This window comes from Mytilus trossulus, chromosome 11, assembly GCF_036588685.1.
Source record: "Mytilus trossulus isolate FHL-02 chromosome 11, PNRI_Mtr1.1.1.hap1, whole genome shotgun sequence".
In the NCBI taxonomy this organism is placed as follows: Eukaryota; Metazoa; Mollusca; class Bivalvia; order Mytilida; family Mytilidae; genus Mytilus; species Mytilus trossulus.
The window spans coordinates 48,456,730-48,483,786 of NC_086383.1; the positions used below are offsets into that span (position 1 = coordinate 48,456,730).

Genomic DNA, 27,057 nt, shown 5'->3' on the forward strand with positions numbered 1-27,057 from the left:
TAACTCAATTTTCCAATTCCGGATTTTTCTTAACAGGCAATGAACGAAATTTAGAATGTGAAAATGGCTGCGCCCATGAAAATACAATATTTATCCTGGATTTTATTTCAAACTTAAAATTACACCATCTTTCAGTAATTGTCATCAAACGCATGACTTAAAAATCAACTGGAAGAGGACACTTGATGAAAATTATTTTTATAATTCATCGTGAGTATCGTTAAGATCTGATAAATTCAGCCTTTTTCCAACTGAATAACTGCATTTTATTTTGCCGTGTGTTCTTCTTCTTCCGAATACGAGAGTAGACTCCTAGGTAGGAGTGTAAAACTTTCCGAAAGTGTTCTACAGGAACTTGTTTCTATCCATTGGAAGTCCCACTATCCTATAAATATACGTTGATAGTGGGGCTTCCAATGGATAGACAGTAGAAACAAGTGCCTGTGATGTGTTCTTGAAGTTTTTCTGTGCTATGAGTGTGTGAATATCACTGTCACATACATTTTCATTCTGCCACAGTCTTAATGTGTTTGTCCCAAGTCAAGAGCCTTTGAAATAGTGGTTCTCATTTGCTGTCTAAGTTTCTGGCATATTCCTCTATCAGTTCTAATAGTATATTATTTTGTGTTTTGGCATGTTTGAGATACATTTGTACATGTACATTTTACAGTGTCCTTCTGTATGGCTTCACTCATTTCTTTACCTGAAATAAGTAAAGAAGTATTTGTGCATGCACAGTATTGACATTATTCACAGTCATTGTACTGGGCCGTAGTGACAGTGGGTCAGATGCTTCCCTAGTCAAACAGTTCAATAGTAAGACACTTTGATAGTCTGACAGTTTGATTTTCTTACAGTTGGCTGGTCCGACAGTTCAATACTCCGACTGTTCAATAGTCTGACAGTTTAGTGGTAGATCTACTTCATATACCACCCAAGGGCCATTGTTGCCAAGTCATGCAAGTATGATTCCATTTTGCTAAGTTGTTTCAGACAAAAATATGTAAGTGACTTTCTCCTAGGGTCCTATGTTAAATTAAGTTTGATTGTGGCGGCTATCTTGTTCGCAGGTTGAGGCTGTTGGAAATATTTTTGGAAGGGGACCACCTAAGGACCATTCAACCAAAGTTTCGTCCCAATTGGCCCACTGGTTCAAGACAAGAATATCTTCATGTGAATTTTCCATATGATCCTATGTTTAGCTAAGTTCAGCTGTGGCGGACATCTTGGTCTGAGATTGGTTATGTCAGACATAGTTTTCTGTCGTTTTTTCTATTTTTTGAAACAGATGTATATTTAAACTTTGCCTCAGCCATTTCCAGCAATGACCCTAGCAGCCATTTTAGAGATACATACATCAGGGACGTATACAGTCCTTGCATACATGTACAATGTATGTATAATAGAAAAGGGCTGCAGAGTCCTTTATATACCATCTTTTCAAGGGAACTTTCAAATTACACAAAGATTTTTTTTAAATTGATATTGTTGATACTTCCTGTGCTTGCATCATCAACATGGTAACATGCACGGTTCAAGTATTTCACGTGAAAAGTGTGAAATTCTAGTATAGTTTAAATAGCTTTAAGTATAGGTTGAAATATACGAAAGAATATTTTATTATGAAAATTAAACATAAAAGAATGAATAAAAGAAAGTGGGGTATTCTTGGCATACCAATTGCAACGATTTAAAAAAAAAGAAATGATATTTTTATAGAAAAGATATTGAATGCATTTTGATGTAAGCATGGAGTTTAAAATTGACCAAAGGCGAATTTTGGGGATGGAGATTATCTGTGAAATAAGTTTAAAAAGTTAAAAAAAAATATAACGGGTATTCAGTTTTGGAAAAGTTAGGTCTGTCGCGTCTCAAAAGCCAGGTAGAACATCTTGTGCCTGTGATTACATTTTTGGCCATGGCGTTGTCAGTTTGTTTTACATGTTTTAGATTTATGAGTTTGATTGTCCCTTTGGTATCTTTCGTCCCTCTTTTCAATTTGGTAGTACAAAAATGTATGCTTCGGACTACTGGACCGTCAGCCTAAAGAACTGTCAGACTATTAAACTGTCGGACCATTGAACCACCGAACTAAAGAACTGTCAGCATGTCTAGCAAACCCCCATTGTACATATGTTGTAAATATTGTTTATACTTAATTAAAGATAAACTGTAACTATTGCAAGTGTTTAAATAATACTAATTAAACATTACATGTATCATGGTTACAATGTATGCATAATTAATATGTTGTTTTTGTGTAACAAACACATTGTCTAAGCTAGCCAAAATATCCTGTCATTATGAATGAGCAGATTCATGAGTCTCCCTTCTTTTTTTCATAAATAAAACCTTCTTTTTTTACCGCTGTTTGTCAGTCAATTAAATGAGTTAGATACATAAGCCACAATTATTTTGGACCTTAAATGGAGTTCTGTTGACATTCAAAGCTTGAGTGATAAACCTATATAGAAATGTCATTTCACCCAAAGTTATACATGTATATGATAATTGATGATAAAATTCATTAAGAGTTTATGTATTTATATAACTCCCCTTTTGTCCCGTTTTAAGATTCTAGTGCTGGAAATTATGTTTATTCCTTAACACATGATTAAAATATTTATAGGTGGAAAATTGATTACAAAAATTTATTTATCATTATGACATTTAAAAAAAAGAATTCTTTCTGCAGTTGACTTCTTTTTTTACCATGATATACATTTACAAATGTACCATGTGCTACATTGGAACACAACTGACTTTTGTTCACATCATAAGCTACAAACACAAACATGACAAAGCAATCTAAATGACAATACACAAGACATATGTCTATGCTGATGCTAATCATTTATCATGGGAAATAATTTCGGCCATTTATTACAATGTTTATATTTTGGTTAATTGATACATGTATGATCAGTACCATTCTATGAATACTGAATATTCAAATTAACAAAATTACAATTTTTCAGATGGTTCTTGCAAAGTCAAAACAACATGATTAAATTTGCATGATTAAGGCTTAGATTATTTTGTTAATTTAATCAAATTCTGTGGAAATTTTCTATCACATTGCTGTGTCATCAACTTAATTTTAAACCCCACATCTCCTTGTACAGTAATGTATCATGTTTATCTATGTTATAAGCTGTTTTGCTTTTGTATGTATTTTTGTGGGTAGTTATTTCTTCATTTAAAACTTTGAAGTTGTATTGTACTTTGTTTTGTTTAATGGAGGAGACAGTATATTATGTTATGTTTGTTTCCACAGTTAATAGAATGCATCCTTTAAGCATTTTAAGAGGTCCTATTTGCTTGAACTGTTTATCAAAGTGGTCACCATGGAGACAAATGTCAACAAAAAACACTATAGAACCTCCATTATCAAAGAAACAGCAGAAAAGAAAAGTGAAGGAAGAATCAATTACACAATATGCTGGAGATAATTCTAAGAGAGCAGATAGAGTTTATGCCTGGGGTTGTGCTTCAACAGGGGCAATAGGTAGGTCAAATTATTATCTGTTGAACTATTTACTAGAAAGCTCTCATAATGAAACAAGAAAAAAAAGACATCTGAAAGTTAACATACATGTAGTACATGCTGTTCATACTGGTCATGCTGGTAAGCTTCTTTAGATCCTTAAAGAAAAGTTTATGTATTTACATTTTCAGGATTCCAGGCTAACGAAATTTAACAGAACTGCCATCAATACTGAATTCTGTATTACATATACAGGGATCTCGCTAAGGCGAGTCCACGAGTCCTGGACTCATCAAAATCTGTCTGGACTCACCACTTTCAAAACTTGCGAGTCTACAGATGCATCAAGATTGAAATATTTTGTATAAACTCAACACAATTAATCACAAATATCATCATTTTTTAGCCAAAGTTAAAAAGTAATCTGAATTTAATGACATTTCATTGTTCTGTTAGGCCATAGGAGACTAAAATATTACATTATATTGCAATAAAATGTATTCTACTTGCTGTTGGACTCACCATGGCCAAAAATGATGAGTCCCTGGACTCGCCTTTAAAAATCCTTAGGGAGAACCCTGATATATATATATAAGGCAAACAAAAACCTCTATAGTATAAACACAAATACCCACTTTCAAGAATCCTGAATTAATTGTATCAATCTACTGAGTATTAAAGATAATATCAACATATGTAAGTTGGAGTGTTTGTGGTTGATTTTTTAAACGATGAAGACGTAATATTTGAATCATTTTAATGAGTTCTGGAGCTGACATGTTTGTGACTACAGGAAGTTGTTTGTTAATAAACAGAGTTTTAATGTGCATATTGCTGAGTTTGTGTGGTCCACATTAAATAGAGTTATGTACATGTAAGTATGTAAGAAGCTCACCTCAGAAGGGATTTTCTAGCTGGTTTGATGAACCAATGGTGACCTCAGCTGTTGTCTCTTTAACACATTTCCTGTTTTCATTCTTTATTCTGTATTGCTTTTATGGTGTGATGTTAGTACAATTTTGTATTTGGCTTGGTTTAAATCTTCTTAATCAGTTATTTCATTATTATTCTGGTTTATAATTTTGTTAAGTGTTTTCCTTTAAAGTCATGTTCACGAATGAACCTCTTACAAGCCAAAGGAAATTGCCAGCAAACATATTTTACTTTTCTTTTCCAGGAATTCCGTCATATTTAAAGCCTGAGAAAAAAGGACAACATCCAATATACACAGTTAGACAGCCAGCTAGAGTTAAATTTATGGACAGAGCTAATCTCAAGGTAAGATATGAATAGAAAAAGTTGTGAGGCCAGCTCCAAATGCCCCAAAAGGCACGAGGCAGGAATGACCATGCAAGGACTGTATAGTCAGTCAAGGTTGTTAAAAACTTCCTTCATCAGGCCAGCTCTTTATGATATTATTTGTTTACTTGCCAATTTTTTTGTATACATTTATATGACATAAATTTTCTTCTAATTCTTGTAAAAATACATATTCTGGAAATCAACCGTTCAACCATTTTTATAAGTATAAAAAATTGAGTCGTATATTGCTATCACGTTGGCGTCGTTGTCGTCGTGACATTGTCAGAATACTTGTAGTTTTCGCACTCTAACTTTAGTAAAAGTGAATTAAAATCTATGAGAATTTAACACAAGATTTATGACCACAAAAGGAAGGTTGGGATTGATTTTGGGAGTATGATCCCAACATTTTAGGAATTCCGGGCCAAAAAGGGCCCAAATAAGCATTTTCTTGTTTTTCGCACAGTAACTTTAGTTTAAGTAAATAGAAATCTATGAAATTTTGACACAAGGTTTATGACCACAAAAGGAAGGTTGGTATCGATTTTGGGAGTTTTGGTTCTTACAGTTTAGGAAATAGGGGCCAAAAAGGGGTCCAAATAAGCATTTTTCTTGGTGTTCGCACCATAACTTTAGTTTAAGTAAATAGAAATCTATGAAATTTAAACACAAGGTTTATGACCACAAAAGGAAGGTTGATATTGATTTTGGGAGTTTAGGTCCTAACAGTTTAGGAATTAAGGGCCAAAAAGGGGTACAAATAAACATTTTTCTTGGTTTTCGCACCATAACTTTAGTATAAGTAAATAGAAATCTATGAAATTGAAACACAAGGTTTATGACCATAAAAGGAAGGTTGGTATAGATTTTGTGAGTTTTGATCCTAACAGTTTAGGAATAAGGGGCCCAAAGGGTCCAAAATTAAACTTTGTTTGATTTCATCAAAAATTAAACAATTAGGGTTCTTTGACATGACGAATCTAACTGTGTATGTAGATCCTTAATTATTGTCCCGTTTTCAAATTGGTCTACATTAAGGTCCAAAGGGTCCAAAATTAAACTTAGTTTGATTTTGACAAACATTGAATCCTTGGGGTTCTTTGATATGCTGAATCTAAAAATGTACTTAGATTTTCGATTATTGGCCCAGTTTTCAAGTTGGTCCAAATCGGGGTCCAAAATCAAACTTTGTTTGATTTCATCAGAAATTGAATAAATGGGGTTCTTTGATATGCCAAATCTAACTGTGTATGTAGATCCTGTTTTCAAATTGGTCTACATTAAAGTCCAAAGGGTCCAAAATTAAACTTAGTTTGATTTTAACAAAAATTGAATTTTTGGGGTTCTTTGATATGCTGAATCCAAACATGTACTTAGATTTTAAACCGGATTTTTGTGACAAAAATGTCGGTTATTGATTTGGGGATGCTCGGCGGGCGGTCTGGCAGGCCGGCAGCCGGGCGGCAATCAAATGTTGTCTGTGCATTAAATCATGAACCTTTCAACCAAAGCTTTTAAAATTTTAATATGTTGTTACTGACAACTAAATGAAGGTCAAGTTCAATAATGGCAATTTTGAATTTTACCGTTCAGGAGTTATGGTTCTTGAAAGATTGAAAAATGGCGTATCCAGTCGTGTCCGTGCATTTACACATGAACTGTTCTACTAAAGCTTCCCAAATTTTAATATGTTGTTACTGGTGACAAAATGGAGGTCAAGTTCAATAATGACGATTTTGACTTTTACCGTTCAGGAGTTATGGTTCTTGAAAGATTGAAAAATGGTGTTTCCAGTTGTGTCCGTGCATTTTCTCATGAACCATTCAACCAAAGCTTTTCAAATTCTAATATGTTGTTACTGATGACAAAATAGAGGTCAAGTTCAATAATGATGATTTTGACTTTTACCGTTCAGTAGTTATGGTTCTTGAAAGATGGTAAAATGGCGTTTCCAGTCGTGTCCGTGCATTTACGCATGAAATGTTCTACCAAAGCTTCCCAAATTTTAATATGTTGTTACTGATGACTAAATGGAGGTCAAGTTCAATAATGACGATTTTGACTTATACCGTTCAGGAGTTATGGTTCTTGAAAGATTGAAAAATGGTGTTTCCAGTCGTGTCCTTGCATTTTCTCATGAACCATTCAACTTAAGCTTTTCAAATTTTATTATGTTGTTACTGATGACAAAATAGAGGTCAAGTTCAATAATGACGATTTTGACTTTTACCGTTCAGGGGTTATGGTTCTTGAAAGATGGTAAAATGGTGTTTCCATTCACGTTGTTGCATTTACTCACGAACCATTCAATCTAAGCTTTTCAAATTTTTTTATGTTGATACTGATGACAAAATAGAGGTCAAATTTGATATTGACTGTTTTCTCTTTCACCAATCATCAGTAATGGTTCTTGTGATATTGCCAGGACACAAATAAATGCTAATATATCCGGTTTTCTGTCGTTGTGACAGCCTCTTGTTGATTATGAGCCCAGTTTTTAAGTTGGTCCAAATCAGGATCTAAAATTATTATATTTAGTATTGTGCAATAGCAAGAAATTGTCAATTGCACAGTACTCAGCAATAACAAGAAATTTTCAATTGCACAATAGCAAGAAATATCTAATTGCACAGTATTGTGCAGTAGCAAGTATTTTCAATTACACAGTATTGCGCAATAGCAAAAAATATCTAATTGCACAATATTGTGCAATAGCAAGAAATTTCAATTGGAGTTATCTTTCTGTGTCCAGAATAGGTAGTTGAATCAACTTAAATCATTGTTTTATACAATATACAATGTATATTCACTTTTATTACCAACTGATAAATTAAAACAATCTTTACCATTCAGTGATAACAAGCACTTGTTTACATTTTAATATTTTATGATGTATTTAAATGAGTAATTATTGTTGCAAACTCCATTAGAAATTTGAATTGAGATCAGTTTTGGAATAAAGGATAGGGGGATGTGAAAAAAAAATTGGGGGGGGGGTCAATTTTTCTCATTTGAAATTTCATAAATAAAAAGAAAATTTCTTCAAACATTTTTTTGTGAGGATTAATATTCAACAGCATAGTGAATTGCTCAAAGGCAAAACAAAAATTTTAAGTTCATTACACCACATTCATTCTGTGTCAGAAACCTATGCTGTGTCAACTATTTAATCACAATCCAAAGTTAGAGCTGAATCCAGCTTGAATGTTGTGTCCATACTTGCCCCATCCGTTCATGGGTCAACCTCTGCGGTTGTATATAAAGCTGCGCCCTGCGGAGCATCTGGTTGATATTTTGATAGAAATGTTGTTGTTGCTGTTCACTAATCAGGCTAATGCATTGCTTAGAAATATTTTCTATTATTAACAGGTCACCAAAGTGGGTTGTGGGTATGGTTTTACTGTTTATGTCACCACAAGTTTCCGTGGTAACAGGTTATATGGCACAGGAATAAATACAGATTCGCAAATTGGTTATCATGAGTTCCCAAGAAATACAGGTAATTAGATATAAAAAAAACATGTAGAAGGTGTTATGCATTCTATGTTGTATTATGTTTGGGATTACAAATATGTTGGCCTCTGAAGATATATAAATTGTTAAAATATGTAACACATCTGGTGGAGAAAAATTTAAACAGTTAATTTTATAATGCACATTTAAATTTCTTATGCCCCCGCTGTAGCGGAGGGGGTACTAAGTTTTACTTTTCATTCTTTACGTCCATATGTTTTTTATATCCTAGAGTTCTCTAACTTTAATTTGCCTCAACTAAATGTAATGAAACTAATACACACAATGAACACAAAATGCAGATCAAATTCCAATTTTGGTAGTGTCACCTTTACCATTCTAGAGTTATGCCCCTTTACAAATGGAGAAAATGCTAAAATAGTCCTATCTGTTCTATAACTTAAATTTGCCTAAATTAAATGTTTAAAAATCATGTATACACAAGACTTATCACTCCTCCTTTTTTTTAGTTAATGTTCCTTTTAACGTTATACAAAGTGGAGGTTTCATCTATGTCCCATGTACACATTCCCCATTATTTTTTTTCAATTTTGATGGATGTTTGAAGCATTCAGTTCAAATAGTTTTTGTTAAACAGTCAGAGATTACAGAAAATAACTTACACATGTTATTACAGATAATTTTCTTTAAATTTTCTAAATCTGTGATAACATATGTTTGTTATTTGTAAAATTATTTAATCTAAAGTGGACTCTAGGGAACTCTTGAGACTTTGCGCAGAAACTAAATGCATAGCCTTGATAATTAATTTTCAAATTGAATTAATACATTTTTTATTAACCATGGTTAATCAATGAGACAAGGCTATTAAGGAATTAACTTAGCTGTGATAACAAGGCTTAGTTATTAAAGGAATGTAACTTATTATATAAGACGCTTGGGAATTACTGAGAAACTTGCGCAGAACCTCATAACATGCTCTGGTCATTATTTATTACAATAAATTTAAATACATTGTAATTAAGCATGATTTATCTCTGAGCAAATGCTTTGAAATGATATAGAGAAGCCGTGATAACACCCTTTAGTTATTACAGGCATATTTTTCTGTAATAACATATAGGTGTACTATTCAAAATTGAAATACTATGAACTGTTTTATCTTTCAATAGTTAAGTATACATAAAGACAATAGTAATATCAATAGAACTTTTATACATTTTAAGTAAACTTATGATATATTGTCCCTTTGAAACATGTAACATACATATGTTATCACAGTTCTTTGATTTTTTAGTCCACAATAACAAATGTATGTTATTTTTCTGTAATAACCCTATAGAGTTATATCCCTGACTGTTAAAGAAGCATAAGTAATGTATTTTAATTCACAGATTGATTTATATACATTGCATTCTAACATGACGTCCTTCAAACGCTTTGAGTACACACCTGTGGTAAAATATGAATATACTGATTAGGCTGTTTCAACTGCACTCCCACATTATATGTTTGTTTATGAATGAGATAGTCGACATCATAATAGGATGACGTCAGAATATAAGCATTTTACGGGAAAATACATGCTTGTGAAACCGAAAATCATCACAACATTGAAACGTAAACAAACAATGCTAAATTGTTGCATACACCATTTTTTTTATATAAATAAAACATGTAATTAGTCAATTATAATTTAAATTCATCCAAAACTATCTAAATACTCTATTGTAAATAGTTTTAGCATGTCACTAATTCGTTTGCTCCGTTCTTTTACGCCATTTTAAAAGTGTGTTTATTAATGGGAACGGCAAATATTGCCTCCTGTCTAGAGCGCTTCGATCCAAAAAATATTCGCTCAGGGTAAAATATTTGTCATAAAGGGCCAACCCGTGGTTAAATCACGATATATTCAAGCCCTTATGAATTATTTCTTAAATCACCATTTGTTTTCAACCATATGTTCATGTCCTTTGTTTATTTTTTCTCCATTTTAGATGTTATGCTCTTTTGTTTATTTTATTCCTATAAATACTTTCAGGTCGAGTGCTAGACTATGTGATAGAACCCGTCCTGATAGACCTCCCACTTAATCACAGGGACACAACTAACATAACACAGGTAGCTTGTGGTAGAGGTCATACACTGGTACTCACTGATAAAGAAGGAGGTAAGTACCAGTTCATAAAGACACAACTAACATAACACAGGTAGCTTGTGGTAGATGTCATACACTGGTACTCACTGATAAAGAAGGAGGTAAGTACCAGTTTATAAAGACACAACTAACATAACTCAGGTAGCTTGTGGTAGAGGTCATACACTGGTACTCACTGATAAAGAAGGAGGTAAGTACCAGTTCATAAAGACACAACTAACATAACTCAGGTAGCTTGTGTTAGAGGTAATACACTGGTACTCACTGATAAAGAAGGAGGTAAGTACCAGTTCATAAAGACACAACCAACATAACTCAGGTAGCTTGTGGTAGAGGTCATACACTGGTACTCACTGATAAAGAAGGAGGTAAGTACCAGTTCATAAAGACACAACCAACATAACACAGGTAGCTTGTGGTAGAGGTCATACACTGGTACTCACTGATAAAGAAGGTGGTAAGTACCAGTTCATAAAGACACAGCTAACATAACACAGGTAGCTTGTGGTAGAGGTCATACACTGGTACTCACTGATAAAGAAGGAGGTAAGTACCAGTTCATTAAGACACAACTAACATAACACAGGTAGCTTGTGGTAGAGGTCATACACTGGTACTCACTGATAAAGAAGGAGGTAAGTACCAGTTCATAAAGACACAACCAACATAACTCAGGTAGCTTGTGGTAGAGGTCATACACTGGTACTCACTGATAAAGAAGGAGGTAAGTACCAGTTCATAAAGACACAACCAACATAACACAGGTAGCTTGTGGTAGAGGTCATACACTGGTACTCACTGATAAAGAAGGAGGTAAGTACCAGTTCATAAAGACACAACTTACATAACACAGGTAGCTTGTGGTAGAGGTCATACACTGGTACTCACTGATAAAGAAGGAGGTAAGTACCAGTTCATAAAGACACAACTAACATAACACAGGTAGCTTGTGGTAGAGGTCATACACTGGTACTCACTGATAAAGAAGGAGGTAAGTACCAGTTCATAAAGACACAACTAACATAACACAGGTAGCTTGTGGTAGAGGTCATACACTGGTACTCACTGATAAAGAAGGAGGTAAGTACCAGTTTATAAAGACACAACTAACATAACACAGGTAGCTTGTGGTAGAGGTCATACACTGGTACTCACTGAAAAAGAAGTAGGTAAGTACCAGTTCATAAAGACACAACTAACATAACACAGGTAGCTTGTGGTAGAGGTCATACACTGGTACTCACTGATAAAGAAGGAGGTAAGTACCAGTTCATAAAGACACAACTAACATAACTCAGGTAGCTTGTGGTAGAGGTCATACACTGGTACTCACTGATAAAGAAGGAGGTAAGTACCAGTTCATTAAGACACAACTAACATAACACAGGTAGCTTGTGGTAGAGGTCATACACTGGTACTCACTGATAAAGAAGTAGGTAAGTACCAGTTTATAAAGACACAACTAACATAACACAGGTAGCTTGTGGTAGAGTTCATACACTGGTACTCACTGATAAAGAAGGAGGTAAGTACCAGTTTATTAAGACACAACTGCATACCTGCCAACTGTCACTATTTGCAGGGGATTTCCCCCATGGAGGTTCCTAAATTGAAATTTTGAAAGATCAATTTTGTCCACAATTTTAAACAAAACAATTAATTTTACAATGTCTTCAGGCTTCTAAAAGTATGATGAAGCCAACAAACAACATTTTGATGAAGGTTTTTAGGACTATGACAGCCATCTTGCATGTGGTAGAGGCCATTAAGCTGTGTTCATGAGAAACAAGTTTTTGTTAAATTTTATTGCTTATCTGTACAGGAAAAGTATTCTTACAAAATAAACTCTTAAATAGACACGGGTTATGTTCTTCTCATATATTTTATGATAGTATGATACTAAACCCCTAACGGGAGGGATTGTACCTGATATTTATATGATGAAGACATAATCTTTCAATCAGTTTAATTGAGGTCTGGAGCTGGCATGTCAGTTAACTGCTAGTAGTCTGTTGTTATTTATGTATTATTGTCATTTTATTTATTTTCTTTTGTTACATCTTTTGACATCGGACTCGGACTTCTCTTGAACTGAATTTTAATGTGCGTATTGTTATTCCTTTACTTTTCTACATTGGCTAGAGGTATAGGGGAGGGTTGAGATCTCATAAACATGTTTAACCCCGCCGCAATTTTGCGCCTGTCCCAAGTCAGGAGCCTCTGGCCTTTGTTAGTCTTGTATGATTTTAAATTTTAGTTTCTTGTGTATAATTCGGAGTTTAGTATGACGTCCATTATCACTGTACTATTATGCATATTTTAGGGGCCAGCTGAAGGACACCTACGGGTGCGGGAATTCTCGCTACATTGAAGACCCATTGGTTGCCTTCGGCTGTTGTTTGCTCTATGGTCGGGTGGTTGTCGCTTTGACATATTCACCATTTCCTTTCTCAATTTTATCTTTTCTTTGTACCAAATCTGTTGATATATTTAATAATTTATTGATATTTGAACAGTGTTTACATTGGGGAACAATGCCTATGGACAGTGTGGGAGACCTATAGTGGAAGGCGAGGTGTACGGACAGAATCCTAGAGTACATAAAATAAAGGACATTCCTGACAATATTGCTAAGGTAAAATGGAATATTTGTGAATACTTGTAACAAATTTTATTTGCTGGATATATTTTATACAACTTTAATTAAGATGAATGCTTAGATTGTCAAATTAAAAGATTAAATTTTTTAAGAAAGACTTGTAGATAATAAACATTTTGTTAGCATCACAACCTTAATATGATAATTCAAATCTTATCTGTCATCAGAAAACCAGAAAAGAGAAATATGAAGACAGCTTTTCTACTTAAATTATATTTAAGCATAACCTTTTGATAGAAAATATTGCACTTTATAATAATACCATTTAATATTCATTTATATAAACATTGATTGTGCTCATATTTATGTTTTTGCAATGTTTACTTACATTTTAGATAGTTTGTGGCCATGATCATAGTTTTTTATTGACAACAGATGGAGAGGTGTATAGCTGTGGATTAGGTTGTGATGGACAAACAGGTATATCATTATTGAGTTTAGATTTTCAAAATAAATGGATGAAAAATAAGGTAGATAAATAATATACCACCTTCTCAGAATGTAAAATTTAATAGCAGTACACACTTGGTCTAATTCTTTGCTTTAAATTGCAAATTTTTAAACTGAATGTCAATTATTTAGACTGTTTTTCTTTTTTACGAATACAAAATAATTGTTAATGTTTAATTCAATTTTTCAACTTAGTCATATAATATGTATAAGGGGAGATAACTGTGATACAAAAAAATATAAAGGAATCTTAATTAACTTTTCAGTTTACATAGTTGGTGACACCATTTCTTATTTTCATTTTTATAAAGCATGTTATAAAACCTATCATCTAGTATTTTTTTCCAGAATTATGTATATATCAAAAATTTCCATTCACAAAATGTTTTTTGTTCATGATTAATCTACATGATCTATGCACAACTTTTTACTTCAAATGTAGTACAGTACCCTATTTACCTACGAAAACATGTTTAACCCCAAATGCTTCAGCCTATTTCATAAATAACAAAGTTGAATAATGATCTTCAGTCAGTATAAGCTCCAGAAAGATTTCAAGTCTCATGTACGAACCATTGATTTGAGGAGGCAGTCGGAGATATTTGAGAGAAAAAAAAGACTCTGATTCTTGCCTTAAACCAAAATTCTGACCGTATCTGTATTGAAAACAATAGTCTTGACCATGTTTTTGCTATTTAAAACGAAAATTTCCAACAAAATTATTTAACATGAAATGAACATAATGAATAAAAACGGGCATATTTTTTGTGACATGGTTTGGCATGTCTGACTGGGATGTCTGTTTCGCCGGACTTATACATATTGAATACTTTTTTCAAGACAAGAATAACCTGCCTGCTGGGTGTGACCTTTATGTTTCTATTTATCGACCGTCATTCACAACTTCGTTGTCATTTCAGACACTTTCATAGTCTTTGATGGATTTGGAACCCCTCATTTTGGTTTACTAAGTTATGTTGGGTGAAACATATCAATCAAATATTTTGATAATAACTGCTTGTTTGTCTTTTTTGACTCGTGTAAGTCGTATTGTAAATTTCATCGAAATTTCCATGTCTATTTTTTACTGACAAGTATACATCAAATATATCAGTACATAGCTCTGAATCAATATTATCATTTTATGATAGACAATTAATAGGGAGAATACAGCATAAAAAATGTCCAACCCTTACACTTTACAGCAACTATAAAATATACATGCCCCAAGCTAGGAACCGTTTAAATAGTGCATATTATACTTATTTTATGTTTTTTTTAGCCCAAAATAGGTCTTAAAATTTTTTCGCCTAGCTCCACTCTGCAAAATTTGAAAACTTCGCCCCCCCTTTCCTAAATCCTGGATCCACCCCTGCTCACACTACTTTGGGTTTTTATTCTACTGTCTTCTGGCTCAGCTGTTATATTTGATGTTTATATTGATTTAGATTCCTTTTCTCTCTAGGTCTGGGTCATTACAGAACAACTTCTCAACCAACTAAGATAACAGGAGGGATAGAGGGAGTTAAGATTACTCAAATAGCATCAACTGGGGATTGTGTGTTAGCATTGTCAGAGGAGGGGGACGTGTTTGCATGGGGGAATTCAGAGTACAACCAGTTGTCTATAGTTACAGATCAGACACAAATTAATACACCCAAGTATTTACCACTGAAGCATTGTGGGAAAATTATAAAAGCAGCTTCTGCTGGATCCAAATGTGCAATAGTCAATAGTAAGTACACTATTATGGATAACTTAAAAATAGAAAAAAGGGATTTCCCAAAATTCTATTTAATCTCTTGTTCTTTTTTTTTTCTAATTCATTGTTAACAACTTTCTTTCTAATATCAAGATTTATAAAATTTTGTTATTATATTGATTATTTTCTCTTTTTATGCCCCATTTATCGGTATTATTTTTTCCAGTCTGTGCGTCTGTTCATTCCTCCTTCTGTTTGTCTGTTTGTCCCGCTTCACTTTAAACTTTTTGGTCAATGTAGTTTTTGATGAAATTGTCCAATCAACTGGAAACTTTATACACATATGATTTTTTCAATTTTAATGCCAAATTTGAGTTTTGACCCAAATGTCACGAACAAAGAAAATGATAGTGTGAGTGGGGCATCCTTGTACTATTGGACACATTCTTGTTTGACAAAGTGTTTGTCTCATATATATCTACATATCTATTGAAGAGAAAACACTATTACCTGTGTGTACTTTTTGCATCCTATTTTGCCAAACATTTGCTTGACATAAACTTTAAAACAAACACAAAACATGATGATATTGCCAACAAACATCTTTATTCAATATTTTTAGTAGAACCATATCTTATAACTTTTCTATACATGTTTTATATAAAACAAAAAAAAAATGATTTATTTAAAATTACTTAGCCTGTTTGAACAAATTTTGATTCACAGGCTCTGAAATAATTTTTCCTTTATTCCTTAATAAGAATTTGAGAGCAAGTGCCCCTTAAATATGTGCTATTTAAAGGAATATAGGGGGATTCAGAGACAAGTGCCTATGTTAGGTTGTTAATTTTGAAAATCCATTATCTATCAAGCATGTATGCATGTTGAATTCCCAAACATATAAATATTTGTTTATTTTCAGCTAAAGGAGAACTATTTGTATGGGGTTATGGTATATTAGGTAAAGGTCCAAAGTTAGAATCGGCTCCAGAACCAGAAATGATTCCTCCCCCATTGTTTGGATGTAACGAGTTAGAACCAGATGTATCAGTTATAGATGTTGTATGTGGCCTTCATCACTTTGTGGCACTCACAAGTAGGTTATGTTACAAGAGTTTTTCAAAAGTATATATACAAGTCTGGAAAGTTTTCAGTTCATGGATCTCTGTGTTTTATATTTTTTTTGAATCCGGTTTATAAAATCCATTTTGTGTATAAGGCATGTAAGGTAAAACTTTGGATGTCTATCAATGATATCTTAGAATTTTTTAGTAGTTTTTTCTCACCTTTAGCAAATTTAACTTTGTATTATTACAACACCCACTTTTACAGACCAAGCATTTTTTTTTTTTATCTGGATAAAAGTTTATTCAGTTGCAGAAGAAATCCACACCTTTTACTCTGAAATTCTAATATTAGAGCTCAAGTTTGTACCATTGAATGATTGATCAATGACTAGAATCAGAAAGTCATTTTATAAATCATCAGAAAGCCCCAAAATGTAATTGTAAAAATACATTAAAAAACATTATTTTGATCAATATTTGAGGCATTTAGAAACACAAAACCACCAACCACTGAACATTGAGTTAAAAGATATCATTACTAAATTGATTAGTTAACAAACAACTGGTATACATGATCCAAAATAGTTTAGTTATTAGCATTCCAATATCAGTTAACAATATACATTTATTTCCCGTGCCTGAGGGAGATATGAAGATTTGTTCACCCAAGAATATTCATATTTCACAAGGGCTCTGCCCGAGGGAAATATGATTTTTCGAGGGTGAACAAATCTTCATATCTCCCGAGGCCAAGGGAAATGAATGTTTTATTCCACTGCCTAAGCTTTGTATGCTATCTGAACTTCAAATATTAGTTTGCATACCGGCATTTTTTCAGACTTATTCGCTTGCTTTAATTACTGAACACAACATACATATTGATAAACAGTACGGATAAACATTGATTATTTAATTAGTCTTTTTGTTTTAACGTCTGAAATAAATTTGAACACGATAATGATATTTGCTATTGCTATTTAGAAAATAAGAAGTTCCAGACGTTATGTACATAAACCGCGCATAACGTCGCACTATTTAGTCCCGACATGTCAGAGGGGAATATGATACTCAGAGGTGAATATGAAGTTTTGTTCGACGTCACGTGTCAAAGTTTCAACCAATCAAATGTTGATTTCACTATCAAAATCAACATGCAGTGGAATAATATAATATAGTTTTATAAAAATGCAAATACATAGTCTAAAATTGAGAATGGAAATGGTGAATGTGTCAAAGAGACAACAACCCCACCATAGAAAAAAACAACAGCAGAAAATCACCAATAGGTCTTCATTGCAGCGAAAAATTCCCCAACCCAGAGGGGTCCTTCAGCTGGTCCCTAAACCAGGGTTGGTAAAGTATTACCCGCCCTGGAATTCCCGGATGAGAAAACCCGGGTTTTCCCGGGCTGGGCAATACTCCCAGAAATTGGTAATAGTGGGCAATACTGGGCAATATGATTTTCTATGCTTATTTTAACATTAAATAGTAAAGACTTGGTACAGTTTCATAGTATAACAGCTATATATATACTTTTTATACAGATAACCATTGACAGTCATTTCTAGAAGATTGACATGTCAATTTCATTCTCTTCTCTATTAATTCTACATGTAGGCAGAACAGAAGATTTGTACATTTAAAGATATCTTTTTAATTTCCAAGCATTGTTTTAATAATCCAAACCTTGGAACATGCATTTTATTGCAGTGTTTAAGTGACTTGTTAATTTATTTGTCATACATTCATATTGCTAAATAAACACCCTAAGGGGTCATGCATATAAAACTTACAGCATTATAAGGACTGATTATTGTTACATAAACAAATCTGTGTTCTAATCTGAATAATTACTAAATTAATTAGTGACATTATTCAAATGTAATTTTTCTTACAAGTAATTGTTAATTTTTAATTGGAGTTATATTTATTTGAAGAAAAAAAATGTTTTTGCTTTATATTTACAGTTTGCCCATCTAGACAAATGCTAAACAAACAAAATAGGGTATAAAAAGCTTATTAAATGTATTATATTTGTGTTTATCACTGAATCCTCTTTAAAATTCTGACAAATATTTTATAATACCCAGTATTGCCCAGTTTTACCCACTAAAACCCAGTAAAACCCGGGTTTTCCCAGTATTTCCCACTGGGCTGGGCAATACTCATAAAACCCGGGTTTTTGCCAACCCTGCCCTAAACAAATATATACTAGTTCAGTGATAATGAACGCCATACTTAACTCCAAATTGTACACACGAAACTAAAATTAAAATAATACAAGACTAACAAAGGCCAGAGACTCCTGAATTGGGACAGGCACAACAATTCTAACATAATTATATGTAATTTATCTTTTTGAATTATTTAGATAATGGATCTGTGTACACATGGGGCAAAGACAAACATGGATGTTTAGGTCTTGGCATTCAGAGGGATCAATATTTTCCATTAAAGGTTGGTATGAATTCCTTTGTCCCTTGTGTTTTTTTAACAAAACTTCCATTTTTGCACGGCTGGTATGAATAAACAGAACAACTCTAATTAGGACCAGCTAGCAGATACTGGAACCTGTAAAAGTGCATATGCAGCTATATCATGATGATAAAAAAAAAATGATGGATTGTTTAACACACAGTGGCAAATATAACATCAGAAGGAAAACATTAGATTAAATCTTTTTTTGTCATATAAGTTACATTATACTTGTGACATAAACAAAAGTAACAACAACAATAAAATAACTGAGTTGAATACACACATATCAATTTATATATGTGATATGAATATAAACCCTGTTTGTACGAGACCAATGAGCTGATCTGGATTTTTAAAGTGCTACTTAACAAGGTCTCAGGAAAACAATTAACTCTACACAAACACATTATTCTTACTCTCAGTCAACCAGTCTTAGCTGTTACTCCTAAATTACAATTTCCTAGTCCAAATTTGATAGAAGCTTCCACATAATGACCACATTCTATGTTAGCATGTCACCTTGAGGCCACCAAAACTTTCAATTGAAAACATGATCAATATTGGTTTCAAAAAGACATATAACATCTATTAATTGTATTTTAATGTTTAAAAATATGAAAAGGCTTTACCTTCCTCACATTAATATTCATATATAATTAATTATGGAATAACCCTGCTCATTCTCTGAATACATGATAATTTTTTACAAGGGACAAAAAAGTAGCCAAATTGACAATATTAGATCACAAACTTTTTAAAAAGAAGAACACTCTGTTTTTTATCTCATGAAAGGCTATTTTTTATTTTGAATTTATTGACCCATAAAATTATTTTTTGACTATTCACATTGAATAATCCGCAAAGTGGATTATGTAAATTGTGGCGAGTCAAAAATTAATTTTATGGATCAATAAATTCAAAATAAATTATTGCCATTCATTATAAATAAATTTCTATCAAAAATAAGGTTCAAAGAACTTATTATATTATTTGTATGAACAATAACAACATACACACATGTTGGCATATGAATAGACAATGTCAGAGAAGCCGTGTCGCCATAAAAATTGACAACATTGAAAATAAAAGTAATACTTTTAACCAATCAGAAGACAGAAAATACACCAAATTTATTTATTAGTGAATATTGTGTACTAAACATGCTAAAACAATACAATTTGTGATGTACTTAAGGCATCTCTTGATATCTGTTCAATAGGAAAAGTATAAGATGCATAGAAAAAAATGTTGTTAGGGAATGCATTTAATATATGTTTTTACTACCTTTATCATGACCATTTAAGCTATGTTTAAGAAAGTTAACATTTATGTATAAAACAGGAGATTTGGCTTTGAATATTTATCTCTACATTTTTACATGTAATTCTTTCACAATTCTATGGCCATTGTCCAAGTAACTATTACTGATAAAGCATGACAATACAGAATTGGTCACAAAAGATTATAAAATTTAATTATTAACCCTTTGTAGACAAGAGATAATTGTAAAGACTACAGAAATATTGTTGCACTAAAATAGCTATGCAAACTGGAATTAATATCATATATTCAATTAATGAAAATGAATAATTTCTTTACTAGCAAATTTGAATATAGTTGATATAGTTAATGTTTGTACTGTAACCTTAGTGATGGATAATTTTTTGCCAGTAATGTTATCTTTGCTAGAATAATAAGTTTTTCTCATATTTTTAGATATTTTTGAAAAAGAATCCATTTATTTTCCAGGTGTCCATACCAGCAGAGACTCATAGTATACAATGTGGAGTAGATCATACTGTAGTGTTATGTAAATCATTTTGCTAATGGTACCACAACACATCATATAATTCAAAGGGTTGTTTTATGTACCAGATTATGTTGACAAAGACTATGTCAGAAGTGTTTTATATACTGTATGGAATAGACTATTCAGGTGGTCTACAAAAATTACTCTGTTTGCTGGTTGGCTGCATTGATGGAAACGTTGTGAGGAAAAGAATTTTGGTGCAGTTAAAGACTATTTGTAAAATCATCATATGACTGTTTTAAAACATAGAAATTGTCAGATAAAAATTTATACTGCCAAAAATATCTGTGATAAAATTTTAAAGTTGTTTTTGTTTGACTATTTTTTCTTGGTCTCTACCCTGTTCATGTTTAAATGTTTTTTTGGTCCATTTGGTATTTTCTTCACATTTTGTGCCTATTATTCTCTATTCTGTAAGTCCCCATCTACACCCTCAGGGAATTAACCTATAAATAGCTACAATCTGACACCTAAGTTATCATCAACTTCCTATAAATGTTTGAAAGATTACCAGCACCAACTTTATTGATCAAAATCAGTAGTCCTATACTAATATGATGTAGACATATTGACAAAATTAAAGGAGACTAGTTTGCTCAAGTTGAATAGGGTCACTACAGTTATTGATATCACATCAAGTAAAAAAATTTTAGCCAAAAAAAACCAGTGGCCTTCAAAGGATTAGTTTTATTAAGATCCTCTTTATAAGCTCATAAACCAGTGCAAAGGAGAGAGAGAGAAATGAAATTGTGCACACAAGTTTTTATATTGTTTCAGTGCTTTATTTAAAGTGATCTTAAATCTGTAACAGTCTTCTACCCAATTACACCAGTCTCAAATCCAGTTCTAAAACATAAGTAAAAGGAGTCATTTAAGTAATTAAATGAATTACAAGGAACCAAAATATCTCAAATTTTATTTAAAAAAACGAAGAATTGCAAAAAAATAAAGTAGTACAAACACAGAAAACCATGAACACAATTAGGGACAAATTTAAACACTTCTTGTCATACATAAAAGAAAACTGTTTCTATGCTTACATTTTTCTTTGACTGCTCAGTTTTTGGTGACAACTTTATATAGTTTGTTTTCGGCTTATGATTTTGAATGTCCCTTTGGTATCTTAGCTATCGTGTCTCTTTAAAACTCAACAAATAAAACGAGACGAACATTTCAAGCCTTTTGTTACTTTGTATACTATTGATACGGGACTGTGTGTATATTTTCATATCTGTTTACTATAAAAATATCTCATGATTGTCATATCCATGTGAAACTAAGACTTCTTCAAGACATAGTACACTCGGACTGCAATAAAAACTAACTGATGTTTTTGTGTTCTTCCAACTGTTTTAGAAAATCGAGAAAAAAGAAAAAAAGTATTATCATTCGATTGGGGTCTCATCGAACTTGTTACTACATCTCCCTTTGTTCATATACATATGAACATCGACCGTGACATGGAAAGGTTAGCTATGTACGGACTCCGTTGTGGAAACGTTTCTGTTTTAGACTATCTTTTACTTACGATGACTTGCATATAAAGTTCTGTTGAACTTGACATTGATAATCATTCCACAAAACGCCAAACGTGTATCGTATTTCTAGACAATGTTCCTGTGTTCCTGCATTGTCTGGTTGTCCTGGTGCCCATCTCCTAAAATTTTGTCAAGAACCACAGTTTTATTTTATTGTAAATTTGTTCACCGTGTTGACAAAAACAACATTGTTAAATAAGAAAGTAAAAAAAAAATGACGGCCCAAACAAAACTTTTGGACTCTGGGAAATAAAAAAAACTTGACCTGCTGTCGATTGTTGATTTGTAGATGTCTTTTTAATATATTTGAAGGTTGGATTACACTCTCAGAGATCTAGATGATTCAGTTTGTATTTATTTCAAAATACAATAAAAAGGTACCTAATCTCCATACTTGTTTCTAAATTTAGATTTAAAATTTTCGATACGAATAATGCGAGGTACATAAACGCTGAAATATTAATTGAAAGACATCCTATACACATCATAAACCTGCTGCTTTTAAAAATACACTTCTTAGCTTTGTGCTCAAAAGAAACTTATTTGTGTTATTTTGTCAGAAGTACACAATCATATTGTACACATGTAATATTGAAGATATTTTGTAATCTCATAGTTACGTGTATCCTGTTATAAGACGACTTTCGCCTTCCTCTGACATCCATCGCCATTCTCCTTCAGTCAAAATGTCACTACCATCTAACCAATAATTTTCTGGTGTACCGGCCGACACTTGGAAAAACCAGAAACAAATATGTGGATGTCACATAAAAAAGGAACGTTTGGTAATGACGAGTCCGTCAGAAAATTACATAGTTTAATTACCAAAAATAGTTATCTACAGTATTTGATCTTTGTACAGACATTAAACCCAACGCCTCTTGGATAGACGAGTCTCGAAAGCATGTAAGTAGTTATAGTAATGCATTTGTATATCTCACTTAAATTTCACATATTTTCCGAAAAAAGTAATTAGTTGACGAGTTGATTGACCGTAATGGAATAACCGTTCCACAAATGATATCAGATTATGTTCCTTACGTCGTAACTACAACCTTCGGGAGCACCTGAGATCACCCCAGTTTTTGGTGGGGTTAATGTTGTTTATTCTTTAGATTTCTATGTTATGTCATGTGTACATTTTTAGCCATGGCGTTGTCAGTTTATTAAAGATTTATGAGTTTGACTGTCCCTTTGGTATCTTTCGACCCTCTTTTTTACGCTCTTTGACATTAACACCCACCGATCAATCAATTTGAACAATACCTAATAATAGATGTTTTATTATACACCATTTTGATAAAAAAAACCTACATGTGTTATTTCACCTTCACTGTACATGCAATAGATCGTTAGTTAAACTATAACAATAATATTACCAGAAAGGGTATAGAATAACGTGTTCCTGCTTTAAATTGTGACGAATTTACTGTACCAGTCTAGAAGCTTTGAATTAATTTAATTTGTTTTCAATAAACAGCGAAAACAAACTTTGTAAATTTAATGATATGTATAATAAATGTAAAAATAACAATTCCATACCATTGCCGTGTTCATTTCGTAATTCACTCTCAATATATAATTCCTCCTCTTTACTTTCGATAGTTGCCAAATCACCACCAGCAATATTGCAATATGTCTATAAATGTTAATCACATACATTAATATATTTTCAACAACGTATGTAACTGTTGTGTTTCGTAAGCACCGTGTATCATCAGTACGCCGGCTATAGGTACTAACCAAGCGGGCATGACCGATTTTGACCTTACACGGTAACGAAAATATTTGTTTTGCTTTATCAATATTCAATGTACATTTCTCAACATTTGAAATTCCTGCTCCAAAATAATTTTCGCATCGATTTTTTCCTATTCATAAAACAACTTTGATATTCTAATAAGAACAATTAACTTGAACATGCGCAAATAGTTGCGAATGTCAACACCAACTTTCAATTTCGATACAGTTGTTGAGACGTTTACATGTTTTATCTAAAAGAAACCTAATACAGGGCAAAAGTAATAGTTACCTATCATAAAACTACCTACGATTACTTATTCCTTGAAACTTTTTGGGTAATAAACGAGTATAAAATAAAGTTTTTTGTGTACGGTGTTTAAGAACTTAACTATGCACCGTACATAAGAATTTATGTTGTCAGCTAAACACCGTACACAACGCTTCTTTAGGGATAAAATATCGAAAAATAACATATGTATGAAAGACTTCAATGCCAATTATTGAAACAGCTATACTTATAACACACACACGTTGACCTATCAGAAAAAGAGTTGCAATGAATATTATAGTAAAATAGTAAATGTTTTAGTAATCCCTCTTACTTTGAGGAAATAATGAGTCATCTATAATCATCAACCTTCGACCAAATCATTTTGGAAAACAACAATATTATTATGTTTAGATTGAAGTAAATTTTGATATTATGTGAACAAAGCAAAGATGTTTCGTTATCGTGTAAGATCAAAATTGCTCGCGCCCGCTTGGTTAGTACCTATATCCACTGTACGATCATGATACACGGTGGTAAGGTATTGTTTCAATTAACCGTTTTATCTTGGACTGTCCGTTTTGCATTTTACAAGGTGTTCATTTTGTTTTGTGATTTTATTTTTCACGTTTCAATTAACCGTTTTATCTTGGACTGTCCGTTTTGCATTTTACTAGGTGTTCGTTTTGTTTTGTGATTTTATTTTTCACATTTTATATACACAAATAATGATTTAAACATGTTAAAAACTGTTTATCGACTGCACTCGAGCTGCAAACATCAATTTGGCTCGGGAAAAAAACGGCGGAGGAACGTTATCTCTTTGGAGCATTAGTGAAGGCATAAACACAGCAATCATGACATGTGAGATTAGAAAATTACTAATTACTCTACAAATTATGAAAACGAAATATTTTCCTAAGTGGAACAATACCAAAATTTTTTATCGTCGCGATTTTTCAACTTTAAAGTCGTCTCGTTTATGAATATATCAAGATCTTAAGATATTAGCAAACAATCTTTGCTATCAGGTAACTGTGAATAAATGTTTTCTAAAAATATGCTGGTCAGGAATCTTACAAAATTACCTTTGCTTCAAACCAAGATGCCCTAACTTTACTAAATATTCTGTAGCAGTAATCTCCGTGTAACTTAAATGTGTATGGACAGTCACCTTGGCATAAGGATACTGAAAAAAGAGGATATAAGATCATACCACACTACGTCGTAACGCTTCCGAGAATAGACATTTATTGAAAAAAAGCCATTTGTTGAAGAAAGAATGTTAATGTCAATATGACATATGCATCTTAAACAGTTCTACTGTTTAATATGAAATTCGTTCCATCGGTTTAACAGCTGATCTCACAAATTGAATGCGATGACGTTGAATGAACGTTTAATTGTCTTGTATTTTGATTGTGTAAGTTATAAGAACTTTATCAGTAAGGACTTAATTTATTTACTGGGAGCAAATTCTTTTTGCTTTTATACACCTAACTTGTGCACTATTATATTCATATGTTTTTCATTGATAGGTGAGAGTTCTAATAAAAATAGACTGTTTTATAGCAAAATAGTCAACAAACAAGTATACAGTCATTCAATAATTTCATAATTGATCATATATGATGATAAATTCATTTCCATATAACAACTTACCACTTAAGGTCAAAAGCACTAGTAACGATATGGAGTACGTCGCAATAGACATTCTGACAGGAAACAAGTTGAGATTATTTCTAGATAAGGTATATGTCAATTCTTATCAGGTAACTGTATGTGCCATTATTCATTATTTCTAAATGATTTAGGAACTCCATGGTTTCGTACAATGTGGGAAACTTTCTACAAAAGCTCTGACAAAATAAGAGTCCTGTAGGTCATTTGTATTTGCAAAGTTGGTGCTGACTGTATAAGCCTGGTAATGGGAAAATCAGACTGTCTTTTACAATTAAAAAGCCTGCATGGTAGTTAAAAATCTGACTGGTAATGAAAAAAGATCATCTTGAACTAATTAGCCTTGAAATGACAAACTCAGTCTATCTTGAGTCAAGAAATTTGATCGATGACAAACGTGTGGCCTTGCTTTAAAGAACTCTACATGATGCTTCAAGGTTTCATCGTAGAAATTAAGTTGGGGGAAACATTATTTTGAATATTCGAAATACCTTTATGTTATGTATCTATTATTTCATATTTAAAAATTAATAAATATTGTCTATGAATCAAAACCATTTATAAATAACATCGACGACAATAAATTCCAGGAAACCGCCTTCAACATTAGCATCAACTTCATCGAAATTAGCCGCGTTTACACAATAATATGCCAATAAACACATATCTGTTTTCCTATCAAAAGATATTCTCATACCAAACTCTACGCTGGTATTATATTCAATTCAATTCAATTCAATATTTTATTTACGTCTCACTTTATGTATAAAATTACACAATACATTTATAAAAGATACATTTTGTATACATAAGCCAATCTGTACAGATTTATGAGAGACGATAATCACTTAAAAGAATATGTTTATGTACATAATAAATATTAAACCTGAATGGTAAAATTATACAACAAAAGTATTTCATTATTATTTACAATATAAAACTTCTCGGCGTCGTTTAAGAATAAAATTACAGGTTTTGGCACATAATCTTATAATATCTTGATTCGAAAATAAAAATACCATTTTCTGACAATCTGTAAAACTATTAAAATGTTCATCAATTTTAAGAGACTCAGTAAAAAGAACTTGTCTAAGATCATTATAAACAGGACAATGTAAAATAACATGATATTCATCTTCGACAATATTAAAACAATTAAAACAACATCTCTCTTCCAGCGGCAAATTTTCATACCTCCCAGTTTCCAGTCTAATAGGAGCCACCCCACATCTAAATTTTGC

The 27,057-nt window shown here is 32.4% G+C and overlaps 2 protein-coding genes across 2 annotated transcripts; one reads left to right on the plus strand and one right to left on the minus strand.

Annotated features, from left to right (window-relative positions):
• Positions 1–297: 297 nt before the first annotated feature.
• LOC134691250 (RCC1-like G exchanging factor-like protein) lies at positions 298–21,917 on the plus strand. Its single transcript, XM_063551641.1, has 11 exons — positions 298–316; positions 3,278–3,508; positions 4,665–4,765; positions 8,159–8,288; positions 10,305–10,433; positions 12,938–13,056; positions 13,416–13,500; positions 14,996–15,265; positions 16,155–16,328; positions 18,671–18,756; positions 20,527–21,917. Exons 2-11 carry the CDS (start codon positions 3,286–3,288, stop codon positions 20,602–20,604), a joined length of 1,395 nt encoding a protein of 464 aa, XP_063407711.1. The 5' UTR covers positions 298–316; positions 3,278–3,285; the 3' UTR covers positions 20,605–21,917.
• On the minus strand, positions 21,296–25,898 carry LOC134691251 (perlucin-like). Its single transcript, XM_063551643.1, has 6 exons — positions 25,799–25,898; positions 25,225–25,325; positions 23,668–23,764; positions 22,746–22,857; positions 22,116–22,244; positions 21,296–21,433 (listed from the first exon to the last, which is right to left on the minus strand). Exons 1-6 carry the CDS (start codon positions 25,848–25,850, stop codon positions 21,403–21,405), a joined length of 522 nt encoding a protein of 173 aa, XP_063407713.1. The 5' UTR covers positions 25,851–25,898; the 3' UTR covers positions 21,296–21,402.
• Between the last annotated feature and the right edge of the window lie 1,159 nt (positions 25,899–27,057).

Bases quoted from the DNA above. Each gene is read 5' to 3' on its own strand.
- LOC134691250 (XM_063551641.1), top strand. From the start codon at position 3,286: ATGCATCCTTTAAGCATTTTAAGAGGTCCTATTTGCTTGAACTGTTTA. The intron at 4,766-8,158 runs GTAAGATATGAA...TATTATTAACAG, and splicing joins TGGACAGAGCTAATCTCAAG to GTCACCAAAGTGGGTTGTGG. The intron at 8,289-10,304 runs GTAATTAGATAT...AAATACTTTCAG, and splicing joins TGAGTTCCCAAGAAATACAG to GTCGAGTGCTAGACTATGTG.
- LOC134691251 (XM_063551643.1), bottom strand. From the start codon at position 25,850: ATGTCTATTGCGACGTACTCCATATCGTTACTAGTGCTTTTGACCTTA. The intron at 25,326-25,798 runs GTAAGTTGTTAT...CTCTTTTTTCAG, and splicing joins AGTGCTTTTGACCTTAAGTG to TATCCTTATGCCAAGGTGAC. The intron at 21,434-22,115 runs GTAAGTAAAAGA...CTTATGTTTTAG, and splicing joins AACTTTATATGCAAGTCATC to AACTGGATTTGAGACTGGTG.